We start from the raw sequence: 17,619 nt of genomic DNA, 5'->3' as shown, positions 1-17,619 counted from the left end.
GGGGGTGCGGAGCCGGGCCCTCGCACCACGCCCTCCACCCCCCACCCCGGGCCGGGGTCTCCCCCGGGGCCCCGCTGTCGCCGCGCCGCCGGGCCCTGCGGAGGGGCGGTGCCAGGTGCGGGCCTGGCGGGGGCTGCCCGCGGGGGCTGCGGGGCGCAAGAGGGGGGCGACCCCTCCCGGAGCGGCCGAGCAGCGCCCCGGCTGCCAGCACGTCGGTCCCCGGCCCCGGCGTGGGCCCAGCCCGGCGGCTCCCCTCGTGGGGCAGCAACAGTTGGGTCTCTCCTGCCCTGCTCCAGCCCGCGGCCGTAGGAGCCGTCCGGGCCCTGTGGCAGCCGGAGGAGCCCAGGGCCGTGGGCTGGGGGCTGTTTGCCACCCACCCCTCTGCCCTGGGCAGCATCTCCCTCCCCGGCACTGCCTGCTCTCCTGTCCCAATCGCCCCGGGCACTTGCCAGCCCGGTCCCTGGTCCCCAGGGCCGCCCCTGCAGGGTGGGAGAGCTTTCCCCAAGCCCTCGGTATCCGCAGGCTATAAATAGGTTTCCAAATCATATGTGGGTCAGAGCTGCCTCCTCCGTGGGCTGGAGAGGAGCTGCTCCCGCTTTCTAGGTGTGAGGCTGAGGAGCGTGGGGTTCCCGGGGGGCTGCTCCCCTCCCAGGGCTGGCAGAGGAGGCAGGGGGGCACTTTCCCTGCAGCGGTCGTGAATCCAGTGTAACCCTGCCCGGCCTGGCTGCTCCTGGGCAGGGCTTACCTGCCCAATCCTGCCGGGCAGGCAGGAGGGACCCTGCCCGGGGAGGGACCCCGGCCCGCAGGGACCCCGGGCAGCGGTGCAGGCAGGGGGATGGGTGCGCTGGGCTGAGGGAGCCGGTTATTTTTAGAGGGTGGGGGAGGGTAACGAAGTGCTGCTCCCGAGCTGGCAGTGCACTCTCCTCTTCCCCCTCCCAAATATCCTGCAGGCCTGATCCTGCCTCCTTTCCCTCGCCGGCAGCCTGTGAGCATTGGGCCCTCCTCTGTCCCCGTGGCCGGAGCACCAGCGGGGCCGGGGCCGGCAGGGCAGGGGGTGGGCAGGGCGGCGCCAAGGCCTGCGTTGCAGGCAGGTGCCTGCTGCATGGGCAGCCCCGGTGCCCCCAAATGGGTGGGGGGATGATGCTCTTTGGCTGAGTCATCCACGCTCCTTACCCTGAGCAGAGCCGCATGGCCATGGCGAGGGGCTGCCCCGCACCGGTGTGCCATGGACCCCTGCCCCTGAGGGCAAGCCGGCTGGCACAGCTGTGCCCTGGCATCCTCTGGCCCTTGGCAGCTTGCCCAGATGCCGTGGCTGGTGAGGTGACAGGCTGGGTGTGCACACAGCTTTTGGGGTCCCATTTCTCCCTGACGCTGTGGGCAGCATTGGGGTGCAGCGCAGGAAGCTGCAGCTGTAGGAGGAGGACAAGGAGCCCACACCCGGTCACCCCCCTGTGCAGGGACCATCGCTGGAGTGCCCCGCTTGCTGCAGGCAGGGTGGCAGGGGAAGGACCAGCACCTCCTGTCCCACCCAGCGATGCCATGTGTGCATGGGGCGTGCGGAGAACCAGCCGTGTGCCTGGGCGGGAGCTCATGGATGGATTTGGTGCAGCCTCTGGGGCAGTTGTGCCCCGAGGATGTGTGTGTCCTGCGTGTCACCTACTTCCTGCTGCGTGCAAGTCCCAGTCACCTCTCACCTTGTGTTCCCTGTCTGTGCAGGGGACGTCATCCTGCCCGCACTTGGGGAGCACTGCCCTCTCCCCGCAGCCCGAGAGCAGAGCTGCTGGTGCTGGCTGGCCAGGGCAGAGTCAGATCCCATGCCGGAGCCCAGCCTTGTCAGGCCTGCCTTGCTCTCTGTGGGTGGGTTCCCCAGTGCAGGTCTGCCCTGGCTCCATCCAGAGCTGGATGTTTCGCCAAGCAAAACCAGCTCCGCATCCCACTGGGCTGATCCTGCTGTGACAGGGACTGATCCTGCTGCAGCAGGCAGAGGCTAAGGGGATTGGAGCCGGGAGGGGGGTAAGCATGAGACCCCTCCCCTGCTGGGGATTTACTGCGGGGGGGTTGGAGTTAGGGGTTGCTGGGCTTCTCCCAGTCTCACAGAGGGAGTGTGGTATGTACGTGCCCTTGCCCTGCCAGCAGCTGCCCGTTGGCACAGCCCCATGCCGCAGGGTGCTGCCCTGGGGTAGGTGCCTCGCCGCGCTGCGCTTTCCTCCCAGCAACACGCACAGCAGCAGCCCCGGTGCTGCAGATGGGCTGGGGAGCAGACACCTCATGTTTCGCTGAGGGTGTTGGGACTCAAGAGAGCTGGGGCCAGTTCTCTGCGCTGCCCCTGAATGCTGGTGGCCCTGGGGGGGTCCCCATCATCCCTGGCGCCAGGGGCTGTTTGGGGAGCAGCATTGCAGCGAGGTGCAGCGGTAGTTTCGGGACAGACTTTGCCCACAGGCACTTGGTGAGGGCTCAGCTGGTCCACATGAGAGTGCAGCAGTAGTGGTACAGGGAGGCTGTGCGACCAGTCGGCCTTCGAGAGAGGTGTGAGGTGTGCTCCTGACCCACAGCGCCACATGTCACCTGCTTCCGTAACCCCCTTTTGTCACCAGACCCGCTCGCCCGCAGCCTGGCGAGGGTGTGGCTGGGCACCATCCCATGGCGCCCTGTAAGGTTTCGTGCCCAGCCCGTGGGAGCATCAGACTTTGCCCAGCATGGCTGAGCTGTTCTTGGGGCTGCTCTGGGGTTTGGCTGTGACTTTATTACTTCCAGGGCAGAAATTCAGGTAGGAGCCCTGGGGTGATGGGGGTCTGATCAGAACAGCATCAGTGGCCCTCGGTGGAGGGAAGCCAGGGCTGTGGATCCCTGAGGACAGGCAGTCCCTGGGGTGCTGATGGCAGCCCTGGGCGGTGCAGGCTGTGCCATTGTCTAGGTCACCTTGGCTCTGCTGGGATGGGGGAGTGAGCTCAGTGGTGTGTGTCTTAAGGGATGGGCTCCCCGATGGCTTTTGGTAGCTGGTTTAAACCTATGTTGGATGTAGAATTAACAGGTGATCTCCAGAAAGTTACTGCAGGCACAGCTCGGGGTGTTCAGCTGCCTTCCCTGTGGCTCTCTGTGCCCACACGTTTGGGACAGGAAGGTGACTGCAGCTGGAGCTCCTGGCTCTGAAATGCTGGTGATGGAAGTGTGCTGCCACGTTTTATTTGGCCCTGGGGAAGTGCTGGAGGTTTGGGGCTCTTTCAGAGGAATGGAGAGCAGGAGCTTGAGGCTCCAGGTGGTCTTTGGTGTCGCAGGTGGGGCTCCTGTGGTGTGGGCCTTGGTGGGGGGAAGATGCATGTGGGGCAGGGGAGAGCCAAGCAGTGGCGTGGCTGCTTTGCCCTGTGCAGGGTTTGTGCCTTCTGCTCCTTGGCCAAGAGCTAGGAAGGTCCCACCACGCCAAGGAGCTGTCCTGGCAGGTCTGCTCCTTCCTCCCTGGCCAGTGGGAGGCGGAGCTGGGGGGATCTTGATGCCTCCAAAATAAGAAAGGCTGAAATTTGGGGTATTGGGCATCTCACCCTGCTGGCAGGGCCCTGCTGCAGCAGCGCCTGTGCCGGGGCGCAGTGTCCCTGGAGGACAGGGCACCCTGTGCCTGTGGAGGTGCTGCCAGGTCCTGCTGCCAGGGCTGGGTGGGGCTGGTGCCGGATCCCGCATCGATCGGGTGCTGCCCCAGCTCGGGGTGCTCTTTGCCCCCGCGCTGTTTGCAGCTGGCGTGGAGGAGGTGGAGGGGGATGCGCAGGCTTGGCAGGGTGGTGCTTGCGCAGCGGTGCCAGGCAGCGTCCCTGTGAATCCCTGCTCGCACGGTGGCCGTGGGGGCACATGTTGCAGAGACTGGTGGCCACAGTGGCCCAGAGGGACATGAGCCACTGAGCCTGCAGGCCTCTGCTTTGCTCCCTGCCCACAGGGAGAGTCTGCGGGGCAGCCAGCGCCTTCCTCCACGCTGCAGCTGTGGCACAGTCCCGCCTGCTCTCGGGCCGGGCACCCTGTGCCAGCGGGAGGGTGGCCCAGTGCCTTGTGCCGGTGCGGGAGCGCTGCTGCGGGGCCGTGGGACAGGCTGCTGCTGACGGTCTGTCCCCCTCGGCCTGGCATGCTGGTGACCAGCTGGCTCGGGGGAGAGCTGTGCTCGGCTCTCCCGAGGCTTCTGGTTCTGGCACAGTGGGACCGGGCTCAGGAGAGGTGTTGGCAAACCCCAGTGGGGGTTTCCTCCTCCTCCAGCTTCCCTGAGGCACATCCCCAGGCCGCCGTGCCAGGGCCGCAGGGCAGAGTGTGAGGGGTGGGGGTGTGACCGTGCTGGGGGCAGGTGGCAGTGGGACAAGAGGTGACGGGCACAACTTGCACTGAGCGGAAGTGTGACCAGAGGCAGGGGTGATGGCAGCCAGGCCTTGGTGGGGGAGGCGGCAGCCCCTGGGCCCAGCTTTGGCTGTCCCCATGGCTGAGGCACAGGCGACCTTGGGGAACTCTGGCAGGTGCCCAGCTGGGTGGTGACCATCAGTGGGTGTCTGTGGTTGGGTCCCTGCTGGGGTGAGGGGGGCAGGACTGGCCTAGGGTGAGGGCTCAGCTTGGCCCCGTGTGTCTGCCCGGCCGCGGGGCCTCGCTCACCCGCCAGCTCTGGCACTCATCCTTCCCAGTGACCGTGGCTTCACGTGCCTGCACTTCCCAGCTGTGCGCAAGTGGGTATTTAACAATGATTAAAGTCTGGAGCCATCAAGAAGTTTGAGATATTTCTTCCAGCCTTAAAATGCTGTTGGAATAGTTGGGGTGTTGATTCTCCAGGAGCTGAGCCCCATCCCTTGGGGCTTCTGCGGGCTGGCACCTGCTGCTGCCGGCTCTGGGACCTGCAGGAGAGGCTGGCAGGGAGCAGGCAGCAGTTCTCCTTCCTCCCCAGGGAGGAGCTCAGGCATACCCTGCCCCATCCTCTGGTGGGTGCAGGATGGTGGTTTTGGAGGCCGGGCTTGCCCTGGGCTGTGCTCGGTGCTGCTTCACCTGCCTCAGGGCTGGTGAATCCTCTCACAGGTGCCAGACCACGGGGAGAGGGGCTTGGGCTGCAGGGGCATCACTGGGGTTGCCGGCTTGGGGGTCTGTGGGTGGGAGCTCCCAGCCCCTGGCTGTCCCTCTGTCTGTGCCGTGCTGGCCGAAGGTGGTGGCTGTGGGCTCCAGGGCATTTCTGGGAGCAGGCAGGAGGGATGGAGTGGACTTTTGAGTGGTGGCACTGGATGTAGAGAGCTGCCTCTGCCTGCCTGGCTGTCAGGGCATGAACACTGCCGTGTTCTGGGGACAGCGGCGGAGTTGTTCTGCCAAAGTCCCTGGCCCTGTGGCTGTGCTAACCTGGCTTCAGCACGTCTCCTGGCTGCCCCTGGTGCTGGCCGGAGGGTGGGCTCGGTGGGAGCGCTGTGCCGGGCCGGGCTGTTTGCTCTCGCTGCGTCCCATGGCGCTTGTCAGTGCTTCTGGCCAGGCAGCGTGGCGGCTGCGTGTCCCCAGCCGGGGCTGCTGCCTCGTGCTCGGGCCCTGTAGCCCTCACCCAGCTCATCCTCTTCATGGCCCCCCACTCCCATCTGCCAGCATGGCAGAGGGTGGGAGCAGGTGTGGAGGTGCTGGCCCAGTGCTCTGGGGAGCTGAGCGTCCCCCTGCCTGGGGCCAGCACCCTGCCAGCAGCACCCAACCACCTCTGCCTCCCTTGCTCTAGGGGAGTCGGGCAGGATCTGGCTGTCCCCGCGTTCTCAGCTGGTGGCAGGGCTGAACGTGGGTTACGAGTGGGCACATGCGTACCCCACATCCATGGCAGTGGCAGGCAGATGCACCCAGCACCCATGGCCTCATCCTGCTCACCTCTCTGGCAGGTCGAGGTGAACTCGTGCCAGGGGGATGTACACATACATGCATGTGTGGGGTGGATCCCTCTGGCAGCTGAGCTCTGCCGCTGCCCAGGAGCTGTCACCAGTTCCCCCAGCAACTGTCACCTGGGCACAAGAGCCCCTGGGACCTGTGTCACACTCCAGGTGCTGCACCTGCAGCCTCCCCAGACATACGTGTGAGAGCCCTCACCAAGGGAGGAGTGAGGAAGGGAATGGGTGAGAGGACAGGACAGATCCCCCTGGTTGGTGCAGGGCATGGCCAGCTACTGGCAGGCACTGGCCCTTCTCTCCTTGTCCCTCTCCTCCCAGTATTTCCTTCCTAGCTGCCTGAATCCTGGCCTTTCCCTGCTTTGCTTCCTCACACAATCTCAAAATGTCCCCCAGTGTCCTGCACCTGCAGGCAGGAACCATGCCATCCCTGGGCTGTGCCAGTGTTGGGTGCCCCCCCCAGAGGGGGCTGAGGCTCCCTTGGGACAGCATCCTTTCCCCTTCCCATCCCCACTGCGTGCTCATGCCTCTGCCCCACTATGGGGGTGGGGCAGTCCTGGCCCCGCCCCATGCCTGGGAAGCCCCCATGGGGACAGACCTGGGGTCCAAGGGGACAAAATCAGTCCCAGAGGTGCGGGCTGGTGAGCCCTGCTCTGCTGCCATGTCTGCCCATCACTGTGTCACCCCAGGTGCCGGTGCTGGGGGACAGCCTGCCCTGTCACTGGGGTATGCGGCCGTGCAGGAGGGGATCAGGGATGGGGGACATCTCTGGGGAAGGAGATGAGCAAAAGGTCAATGACCCACTTTAAAAAAAATAAATAACAGCAATCAGGTCCCTCCAAGGATCCGGCAGTCCCCAAGGGAGCCTGGTACGGCCTGGCGTGGGTGTGGGGGACGGTCCCACAGGCGCCTGGGCACAGAGGCCCGATTGTGCGCCTGGTAAACAGGCAGTGGGGGGGGTGCAGGCAGCGAGCGGCAGGGCAGGAGCCACGGGGTGGGCAGAGTGGGTCGGGGTGTCCCTTGCCAGCCTCCCAGTACAGGGACGGTGACACCAGGGACTGTGCTTGGGACTGGTGATGCCAGAAAGATGGGGATCCCCCCAGCCCTGGCCACGCCACTCCTGAGGTGTCTGCTGGCCCCTCCAATCTCTGTCATCCCCCCCCCACAAAATCAGCAGCTGTGGGAGTGGGGAGGGCAGCACTGGGGGGCACCCATGGGTTCAGCCGTGCTCGTCCCACAGCTCTGCCAGCCATGGTGCCCACCGGAGTGCCGAGGCCACGTGCCAGCAAGGGCTGGGGGTGGGGGTCCATCTGCTCACTGCCTTTGGCTGGGCTGCAGAGCGTTTGCAGCCCATGGGTGAGGCCTGACCCTGTCACCTGCTGCCAGCTGTGTCCCTCCAGGCAGCCCCTGTCGTTTTAAAGCCCTCTCTTCCCATCCTGCTGGGGAGCCTCTCTGGCACCTGGTCTCTGCAGGTGACTGGGCTGGTGCCAGTGCTGTAGCGGGCACTTTCCCAGCAGCAGAGCTGGGGCTTGCCCTGCCTGTGGTGGCAGGAGGTCTCGGGGTCTGATCTGGCCCTGAAGCGAGCTGAGGTTGGCTCACGTCACCTCGTGCCTCAGTTTCCCAACCTACGGTAGTTCCCCTGTGCTCAGCAGCAGGGGCAGTGGGGCCGTGGTGTGGCCTGGGCACACACGGTGCAAACAGGCAGCGGCTGCGCTGGCAGTGTGCCAGGCGTGCTGGCTGCCCGTTCCTGACGGTGGCTGAAGGCGCTGATGCCCATCCCCAGGGCCTCCGGGCACAGAGCCCAGCCTGGGCCGCCTGCAAGATTGGGGTCAGGGATTCCTGGGGATTTGCTGTGATTTACCATATGCCACTGGTGGAAATCCCGCACAGCTGTGGCCTTCTGGGAAGGCACAAGGGGGGTGCCAGGACCCCCCATGCTGCCCCCCAGTTGCACCCAGAGCTGGTTGGTGCCAGGGCCTGGCCAAACCAAGACTCACCCTGACAGTGTGGGGGCCTGTCCCCTGCATCGCCCTGCGGCTGGGACCCAGCGGTGTCACCAGTGACAGGGGTGTGTCATGCTGGGCAGCTGCTGGCTGTGAGGGCACTGCCAAGATGGGAGCCTGTGACTCTTTGCTGGCCACAGGGACTTGGGGTCATCTCACCTGGGCAGCCCCAGCTGTAGTGGCTCATCAGGGCTGGACTTGAGCCCCAGCACCCTGTTTGCGTTGCTGGAGTAGGGATCCATCCCCTCTGTGCTAGCCCCTCCTGTCCCAAGGGGCCCCCGAGCAGGGTGGAGCGGGCAGGGTGCGGGCAGGGGCAAGCAGGAGGTCCTCAGGTGCCCGGGGACCTGTTTGCTTCTGGCTGAGCTGTGACGGTGCCACCAGCCACCTGCAAGACACGGGCACGGTGCTGCACTGCAACGGTGCCCCAGGGACCCCCGTCCTGCACACGCTCCTCCTTGGTAGCCAGGTCCTGTCCCCAGGCGTCACGATCCCTCTGCTTTGTGTCATCCCCAGTGGGTGCTGGCCTTTGAGATCTTCATCCCTCTGGTGCTTTTCTTCATCCTTCTGGGGCTGCGGCAGAAGAAGCCAACAATCCCTGTGAAGGAAGGTGAGTGCCAGAAGGGTGGTGTCCAGGGCACCTGCACTTGGGGCCACCCCAAGGCTCTGGAGAGCTGCTCCAGCACCCCGGGGACAGCCGGGGGGTGGAGGGGTGACATCTGGTGGGGACCCAGAGGGGCCTTTTGGGGGACATATCGCTGGGCAGGGGCGGCAGGAGAGGGCTGGTGGGGCAGACACAGCAGGGTCGGAGAGCCAGGGCCAGTCACAGCTGAGGGGGGGCTTCCCTGAGGGTGGCAGCACCAACCAGCCTGTGGCTGCCATCCGCAGGGGTGTTTTGTTGGCAGAAAGGGGAGATGGAGCTGGATGGTGCTCAGGCAGCCGTGGTCCCCCAAGTGCCTGAGAAGCAGCCGGGGCGGTGCTGGGAAGGGCTCCCTCACAGTGCTGGTGGGGAAATGCACCGCGTGGAGCCCCATTCCTGGTTATGGGGGGGCTCTGGGGCCCTGGCAAGGTGACAGATTAATGTGACTGGAGCTGGAGGCTCCTGGAGATGTGCAGCCAGAGCTGGGGCTGTGGTTGCTGGGGCCCACGGGCTGGGAGGAGGCAGTGGAGCAGAGCCACCAACTCGCCACGACTCCACATGGCACCGAGATGCCCCATGGGACGCCCACTCCGGTGGGTGCCCTTGCGCACGTGGGGCTGGGGGGCCGTGCTGGGAGCCAGCAGCGGTGGTGGCGACGCTGTAACGACGGTCCAAGCCTGTGTTTCAGCACGTGCCAGCGAGGGAGAGCCCAGCTGCAGGCGCGGGTCCGGCTGCAGGCAGTGGCGGGCACTGCCCTGGTTCCTGCCCCGGCGCTGATGTGCGCTCTGTGTTGTGTGGTTTTTTTGGTTTGTTTTTTCTTTCTTTTTGCTCACGTTTTCTTTTTCTTTCCCACCACCTCCCCTGCCTGCCTGCCCTCCATGCCTCTACTGCATGCGCCAGTCTGTAAGTTGGTGGGGCGGGTGGGTGCCTCCCCCCCTTCCCCTGCCTCTGCCAGCCATGTATTTTGGGGAGAAAGAGCCCAGTTTGGATCAACTCACTCTGGCCTAATCCACTCTGTGGCTGGTGAAGATGAGCTTGGGCAGCACAGTGGCCCCTGCCTGCTCCTTCCTGGGAGCTGCCCAGCCGGGACCAGCCCGTGGTGGTGTCCCCAGCAGGTTGGCGGTGCTGGGTTCCCCAGGTGCTGGGTCTGCTGCCGGCGATCCAGACCAGGTGGAGGCTTGTCCTACCCCTTCTTAACAGTTGGACTTGATGATCTTAAAGGTCTTTCCCAACCTAAATGATTCTATGATTCTTGCCGCCCTCCTGGAGCAGACCCTGCTGGGTGCTGGCACCCATGTGATGGCCTGTGGTCACCCAGTCTTGCCTCTGCCCCCCTCACGCTGGTCCCCAAGGGGCTGGAGATGGCTCCCACCCCTGCACCACCACTGGATCCCTGTCCTGGCCCCTTGCAGCTGGGATGAGCCAGGACGTGGCACTACTAGGAGCCTGGAGGCCAGCAAGATGCCACCCATCTGGCTTTGTCACCATAGTGTGACGTGGCCACCACCATCTGTCCCATCACCCCAGCAGGCTGCTAGCCTATCCCATGCTACACCTGTCCCATGTCCCTGCCAGAAGCCCATCTTCACCAGCCCGTGCCCATCGCGGCCATGCTATCAGCACTGACCTGCCTCTAACCACGGGGTCACCAGCTGGGGTGGCAAGAGCAGGCTCCCTGCCTGGCACTGCCCAGTGACAACCTCTGGTCCCCTTTGGGCAGGGCCCTTCTGGGCTTGCCCTGCCCAGGGAAGGATGTGGAAAGACCCCGGCAGGGACAATGACTCAGCGCCGGCGGAGGGGGGGGAAGATTTGCTGTCCCCTTGCTGCTCCTCATTTCTTCCATCTCCCCCCTCACTGTGTCTCCATTTCCACCCACCTCCAGCAGCCAGACGTCGGGGCAGCCGGGCAGGGGGGAGGCCAGGGGTTCAGGGAGATGCGGGTGACTACTCTGTTTTCCCTGTCTTCCTCCTCCTTCTCTTCCTCTGGAGATCCAGCGGTGCCTCTGAGGTTACTAACAAGAGGGGCCGAGAGGCCGGGGAGGTTGGCAGCTGTCCTGGGGGAAGCGGCAGAAGTCTGCATTGTCCTGGGGTGGGAGGGACCCATCACCCAGGGGCAAGAGAGCAGGAGCCAGGGTGGCGGGAGCTGCCCACAGCCCCAAGGGGCCACCAGCCGGGAACAGCCTTGGTGGGAAAGCTGCAGACCTCTGACCTTGGCCGCCAACCTCCTGCAGGGCTCACAGGGCCCAGCGCGTGCCTCTCTGAACTGAGTGTCTGTCTCTCCGGTGGCCCCCTGCCTCCCCCCGCCTCTCTTCCCTCCCTGCCCACACCTTCCCCGGCCTCGGCCTCTTCTGCGCTCTCCCGCTGGCTCCAGCTTTCTACACGGCATCCCCACTCACCTCAGCCGGGATCCTGCCCGTCATGCAGTCCCTGTGCCCCGACGGCCAGCGCGATGAGTTCGGCTTCCTGCAGTACTCCAACTCCACGTGAGTCCTGCCCTCGCCGTGCGCTTCCTTCTCCCGCCCTGCCTGCTCCTGCACGGCCCTGGGCACAGCCTGCCCCTTCCCACACTGACACCGCCCCGCTGGGGACAAGGCACAAGCTCTGCTCCGTTGCAGAGCTCTGTGTCCCCAGGGTGCAGGGGACATCTCAGCCCATTCCCCCGCGGGCTCCGGGGTGCCTGGTGCTGGGAGGAGGATTGAGGTGACCCCTGGGGACACCTCGAGGGGACACCTCGAGGCTCTGAGGCTCTCCTCTGCGCCCCTGGCGTGGTGGATTCAGTGCGCAGGAGGGGGCAGCTCCTGGGGCAGTGGTGCCCCGTGGCAGGCAGCACTGCTGGCCTGTGCACCCGTAGGGCCCGTCCCCCCTGAGTTCTGTGGAAGGTGTCCCTGTCCCTGACGCTGCGGCGGTGCTGGGCTCTCACAGGGTGACACAGCTCCTGGAGCACCTCAGCGAAGCAGTGGAGCAGAGCAGCCTCTTCGACCCACAGCACCCAGGGCTGGAGGAGGAGCTGGAGTCGCTGCGCCGGCGCCTGGAGGCACTCAGCAGCAGTGAGCCCAGCTCCATGGAGACCCACTTCAGTGACCGAGCAGGTAGGCTGCACCCTGCCTGCCCTGCACCCTGCCTGCCCCGCCGCCGCCGGGGTGGAGATGCCCCCCCGCCAGGCACTCAGTGGTGTGATGGCGTGCTGCGTGCCAGGCAGGGCCAGCTGTCATATGTCCCCATGTGGGGCTGTGCCACATCCCCAGTGCTGGCAGGATACTCTGACCCCTCTCCCTTGCTCCGTGCCAGGATCTGGCTTCACACTGGCATGGGCGGCCAAGGACCGAGGCGAGCTGCACCGCTTCCTGACGCAGAACCTGTCCCTCCCCAACAGCACAGCCGAGCTGCTCCTGGGCTCCAGCGTTGACCTGCGGGAGGTGGGTGATGACCCCCAAGAGGTGGTGACAGCCTGCAGGAGGTGGGTGACAACCTGTGGGAGGTGGGTGACCGCACAGTGCTGCAGGGCCAGGCTTTGCAGGGCACGTCCCAACCCCGAGAGCCCTGACCACCAGACCCACAGGGTGGGAGTCAGCGGGCAACCCAGACAGGACTTACTCTGCCCTGCCACCCATGCCACCCCGTGCTGGGGCATTGCTGGGCAAACAGGTGCTCCTGGCGTGCTCAGCAGCCTGGCTCCCATCTCCGGTCCAGGTGTACCGCCTGTTTTTCGGTTCCTTTCCTTTGGTACCGGATGAGACCCATGAGCGAGACCTGTGGGATGGGTTTGGCCCTGGTGAGAAGATGATGCAGCTGGAGGTGAGGAGCGGTGTCATGTGCGGGGGACGTGGGGCAGAGCTTGTCCTCTGCGTCCCCTCCATTTCCCACCACAGGGCGATCTGGGGGTGCCCATCCTGGCAGAGGGGGTGTGACAGGATGCTCTCAGGTGGCCAGAGCAGCAGCAGGAATGGCTGGGTCCTGTCCCAGTGCTGCCACCGGTTCCCCCAGTGCTTCGAGGTGCACCAGTGCCTGTGCCTCTGTTTCCCACTGCAATGGGTGATGGCACCTCCTGGACGGTGGCCGTGGAGGGAGGTGGGGAGATTGTTCCCTCCTGTGTCTGGGGTGCAGGGGACCCATGCTCCCCCCAGGGACAGTGCTCCCTCCCATCTGCACATCCCCTTTTCTTCCCGTCCTCATGGAGACCGTGGATGTGAGTGCTGTGGGGCCGTTCACATGTGCTTGGGGACACACATGGAGGGGGACTCCGGGGAGCCCCCACACCACCAGCCACCCCGGTTGGTCCTCTTGCAGAAGAGCCTCCCCAGTGGCTGGAGAAGCCTGCGGGAAGGGCTGGTCCACAGGGCGCTGCGGGACCCTGCGGCAGCCCCGCACCGGCCGGCGCTGCTCCGCCTGCTCTCCCAGGCCCTGGGCCTCGCCAGCACCGCCCCGGCACCCACCACCTCTGACAGCCCCCAGGCCTTCATCACCGAGATGGAGGTGAGCGCCTCGCGGGGCGAACCGGGGCGCGTGGGCAGCTGCTCTGCCAGGGTGGGCACCATCGCAGTGTCCCTGCGACCGGGGCTGCACCCCCATGGCTCCCTGCCCTGTAGGGTGTCCTCTTCACTGGGCCCGTGCTGGAGCAGCTGACATGTGAGCAGAGCCCGGGGGGGCTGCGCCACCTCCTGCACGTGGCCCCCAGGCAGCAGCCGCTGCTGCAGGCGTACCGAGCGCTGGCCTGCAACGGCAGCCGGGCCGCCCGCCGGGAACGCTTCGCCCAGCTGGCTGCTGAGCTCCGGGACCAGCTGGACACCCCCAAGATCGTCAGCAGGGTGAGAGCGGGGCTGTGGGATGTGCCTCCTACCAGCTGTGGGTGGGCTGTGGGGCAGGGACAAGTCCTGGGCAGGGTTTCCCTACTCACCGGGGGATGCGTGGGGATGGGGGGCTCTGTTACATGGCCCGGCCGCTCCTGATGACCCCTTTACCCCACATGGGCACCCCCCACCCAGTCCCATGGTGGAACCCCAGATGATTCCTCTTCCTGGCACCCGCTTGGACACTGCCCATTGGATGGGGCTGGGTGTCCCCAGCATCTTCCAAGCGTGTCCCTGCAGGCTGCTGTCCCCAGCGCTGGCAGTGTCCTTGGTGGCACAGTTCCTTATGGCTGTCTCTGAGGTCCCCCTCTTTGTCCCACCTGAGTCTGACATGTCCCTTGCGGTCACAGAGGACCATCCTTCCTACCTGAGGGACATCTTGTGTCCCCCAACAATACCCTGCCAGCATTTGCCTGCACTCCCGCTGCCTGATAGCCACAGATGCATGGCAATGAGTCTGGGGCCCCAACTGGGCACAGCTCCAACCTTTTAACCAAGACAGTGGACATGCCACTGCTTGGGGTCCCCCTTGGTCCCCTCCCGCTAGTGAGCAGGGCCCTGTTACCCCAGCCACGGGTGACCCCTTGCCTGCTCATCCTCGCAGCTGAAGCTGGACGAGGTGAACAGCACGGCCACCCAGCACCGCCTCCGCGCCCTCCTGGAGGACCTGGTGGAGATGGAGAAGGTTCTCCGGGACGTGGACATCCTCTCAGCGCTGGCCAAGCTGCTGCCAAGGGGAGCCTGTGCCAGCAAGGCCCCGCCACCCACTGCTAACAGCACCGGCTGGGCTGGCACCAACGCCACGGCCGGCAACGCCACGGCAGAGGAGGAGGGTGCTGGGGGAGGGTCGGCCAGTGGCGACAACCCCCAGGGACAGTTCTCGGCGTTTGTGCAGCTCTGGGCTGGGCTGCAGCCCATCCTCTGTGGCAACAACCGGTAGGGGCCCCGGGGTTGGAGTGGACTGGATCCAGGTGCTCTCTGGTCGGGACAGGGGTGTGGGAGAGCCCACTTCACCTCTGACAGTGGTCAGGGGCCCTGGCCATCGCTTGATGAGGCGTGCGGGAGAGGGATGCTGCACTGCATCCTTGTGCTGTGGACAGGGGAAGCTCCCCGAGCTGGGCAGTGCTGTGCTGGCCCAGTGGTCGGTGTGAAATCCCCTCCCAGTCAGGGGTGGGGGCTGCCTGCAGTGAGGGGCACTGGGGTTGGAGCAGAGTTGGCAGCCTGAGCCCCCTTTGCAGGACGATTGAGCCTGAGGCGCTGAAGCAGGGCAACATGAGCTCGCTGGGCTTCACCAGCAAGGAGCAGCGAAACCTGGGCCTCCTCGTGCATTTGATGACCAGCAACCCCAAAATCTTGTATGCACCCGTGGGCACTGAAGTGGATAAGGTCATCTTGAAGGTGAGGGTGCAGAGGCTGGGGCCCCCGTTCTTCCTCTCCCACCAGCTCCACTCTGCCTAGACAGGCTCAGCGGGGCCCGGGCTGCCAGCCCAAGGAGCCAGCTGCCAGCCAGCGCTGCCAGAAGCAGACAGCTGCCCTGGCCCTTGTTGGGGTAGTGATGCCTGCTGGGAGGTGGGCAGGTACCGCCATGGCTGCTGGCCATCCCAGAGAGCAGGGGGGCCACTGCCTCTTCCCACTGTGTGACCTTCCTCCCCCCTAGGCCAACGAGACCTTTGCCTTTGTGGGCAACGTCACCCACTATGCCAAGGCGTGGCTGAACATCTCCCCTGAGATCCGTGCCTACCTGGAGGAGGGCAGGCTGCAGAGGCGCATCCGCTGGCTCCAGCAGGTAGGATAGTGTGGTGGGGACTGAGCCTGCCTGGGTTTTACTGACCTGGGGATGGAAAGGGGGTGTCCTGCCCCCTCGTAGCTTCTTCATGTGAAGCTCTCAGGTGCTCCTAGGAGGTGCCCACCCTGCTCTTGCGAGGACCCGGCTGGCTCCCTGTGCAGGGTGGACGCTGTCCCTTATCTCCAGGAGTAGCACTGGGTCCTGTCTGTGTCCATGGGGAGGACAGGAGGCTGAGAGGCAGGGCATACCCCAACTTCTCCCTCCCATGTCTCCCTCCCTGTCCCAGTTCACTGCTGACCTCCACAAGCACCCAGAGATCCTGAATATCTCCGACAGTGATGTTCTCCACAACTTCCTCAATGGCAACTTCTCCATGCCCAACGCCAGCGTCCTTCTCCAGCAGCTGGACACCATCGACAATGCTGCCTGCGGCTGGGTCCACTTCATGGCCAAGGTGAGGTTGTGCCTGCTGTGGGAACATGGGTGCTGGAGCGGCACCCACCGCCCGCAGCCAGGCTCTGCAGGGCCGAGGAGGAGTCACCTCCACTCAGACCTCCTTAAGGCCATGGGATGGGAGCCATGGAGGAGATAGTGGCTTCTGCAGTGTCAGGAGCTTTGGGGTAGATGTCAATGGTGGAGGTGCCCATCCACTCTTGAGTTCGGGGGCTTGTGGGGTGGCTGTGGGTGGCACATGCTGCATCGTGTGCAGGGTCTGCTTGCCAGACCTGTCAGGGCCAGTGGGGACTCATCAGCCCTCCCCTCCCACCAGGTCAGTGTGGACATCTTCAAAGGCTTCCCGGATGAGGAGAGCATCGTCAACTACACGCTGAACCAGGCCTACCAGGACAATGTCACAGTCTTTGCCAGTATGTCCCCAGGAAGCAGACCCTTTGCAGGGGTCCCTGAAGCCATGTCCTTCTCTAGCTGTGCCCTGGGCTGGGGCCACTGCCTTTGGGACATGGCTCCCCGGGTGGTGGAGGAGCAGACCAAGCATCTTGCGGTACCTGTCCTCTGCCCTTGGCCGAGCCCTGCTGGGCGCAGTGCCCTGCCCCTGTCCTGGCTCTGCCACTGCCTCTGCCTGCGGCCCACGTGCCCTTGGCTCCCACGCCAGGGCCGTGCCCACCTTCCTCATCTGTGACAGCCCTCACGGTGCCATTGGTTGGGACACGCTGAACCTCCCTGCCCGTTGCTGTGGGATGGCTGGTGTGGCCATCTCCCGTGGTGCCAGCGGGCTCCCTGCCTCTCCTGCTGCCCACAGGCGTCATCTTCCAGACCAACAGGGACGGCTCCCTGCCCCCGCATGTCATGTACAAGATCCGGCAGAACTCCAGCTTCACAGAGAAGACCAACGAGATCCGGCGGGCATACTGGCGGCCTGGCCCCAACACCGGTGGCCGCTTCTACTTCCTCTATGGCTTCGTCTGGATCCAGGGTGAGTGCCAGCTCTGTGCCACAGCTGCCCGCATCCCTGGCCCCTGCCTGCACTGCCCGCTCAGCGTGGCCTGTCCTCCCCAGACATGATGGAGCGCGCCCTCATCAACACATTTGTTGGCCACGATGTGGTGGAACCCGGCAACTATGTGCAGATGTTCCCATACCCGTGTTATACCCGGGACGAGTGAGTAACACGCGCATGGGCAGGGGCAGGACACTTCAACTGGGAAAAGGGGACAGGTTTGGGGGCAAGTTTGGGGGCCTGAGAGAGATCGCTGACATTGGGAGTGATGAGCAACCAGTTAAGGTCTGTTCCTTTGACCACCAGCCTGGGAAAGCGGGGGAAGAATTTTGTGCCCAGTTCGCAGCTGAAGTGAGGAACTCATAGCTGAGGGGTGTCTTGGAGGCTGAAAGATTTGAGGAGAACAAGGAGTGTGGTAAATGAACAGCACATGTATCTGTCGGTGGTTATCGAACATGGTGATCTGGAGGAAGCACCTGGAGAAGTCCCAGAGCCACTAGCCCTCCAGGGCAGGGGGTGGATAGGGCCACGTCCACACCAGGGTAGGCAGGACACTGGGCTGAGCCCACAGCTGCTGCCCAGGACCTGGCAGCCAGGACACCAGATTGTCCTATGGGCTCATTGAAGAAGCTCTTTCAGGGCACTAAGGAGCTGCTGGACCAGAGGGCTGGTTGTCCCCGGGTGGTGGGAGAGCCCCTGTGCTGCCCTGTGCCCCAGGATCTCCCCGGATCTCTGCGGTGGTGCAGCCATCCAGCTCTCCCCTCTCTTTCTCTACCACACCAGCTTCCTCTTTGTCATTGAGCACATGATGCCCCTGTGCATGGTGATCTCCTGGGTCTACTCGGTGGCCATGATGATCCAGCACATTGTGACGGAGAAGGAGCATCGCCTGAAAGAGGTGGGGATGGTGGGAGAGGTCCCTGCAGAGGAGCTGGCATCTCAGAGCTCTGAGTCCTACAATGCATCCATGGGCACCCTCCCCATGTCTCCTGGGCATGGGAGCTGGGGTGGGTGCAGATCCCACATCCCTGGG

At 64.8% G+C, this 17,619-nt stretch overlaps 1 protein-coding gene across 5 annotated transcripts in view; it reads left to right on the top strand.

Moving 5' to 3' along the window:
- The window catches only part of ABCA2 (ATP binding cassette subfamily A member 2), a 36,767-nt gene that overhangs the window by 403 nt on the left and 18,745 nt on the right, over positions 1 to 17,619 (top strand). For all 5 annotated transcript variants that reach the window (XM_074845895.1, XM_074845897.1, XM_074845893.1 and 2 more), the window contains exons 2-16: positions 8,375 to 8,468; positions 10,869 to 10,980; positions 11,420 to 11,586; positions 11,786 to 11,913; positions 12,188 to 12,292; positions 12,785 to 12,970; positions 13,084 to 13,302; positions 13,949 to 14,280; positions 14,583 to 14,742; positions 15,002 to 15,130; positions 15,417 to 15,584; positions 15,900 to 15,996; positions 16,389 to 16,562; positions 16,646 to 16,748; positions 17,370 to 17,484. In XM_074845895.1, coding sequence (XP_074701996.1) covers positions 8,375 to 8,468; positions 10,869 to 10,980; positions 11,420 to 11,586; positions 11,786 to 11,913; positions 12,188 to 12,292; positions 12,785 to 12,970; positions 13,084 to 13,302; positions 13,949 to 14,280; positions 14,583 to 14,742; positions 15,002 to 15,130; positions 15,417 to 15,584; positions 15,900 to 15,996; positions 16,389 to 16,562; positions 16,646 to 16,748; positions 17,370 to 17,484 — 2,289 coding nt within the window. The remainder of the gene's footprint in view (positions 1 to 8,374; positions 8,469 to 10,868; positions 10,981 to 11,419; positions 11,587 to 11,785; positions 11,914 to 12,187; positions 12,293 to 12,784; positions 12,971 to 13,083; positions 13,303 to 13,948; positions 14,281 to 14,582; positions 14,743 to 15,001; positions 15,131 to 15,416; positions 15,585 to 15,899; positions 15,997 to 16,388; positions 16,563 to 16,645; positions 16,749 to 17,369; positions 17,485 to 17,619) is intronic.

The sequence above is a fragment of the Strix aluco genome, chromosome 20, assembly GCF_031877795.1.
Source record: "Strix aluco isolate bStrAlu1 chromosome 20, bStrAlu1.hap1, whole genome shotgun sequence".
Classification (NCBI taxonomy): Eukaryota; Metazoa; Chordata; class Aves; order Strigiformes; family Strigidae; genus Strix; species Strix aluco.
This window is presented reverse-complemented; position numbering and strand designations above follow the sequence as displayed.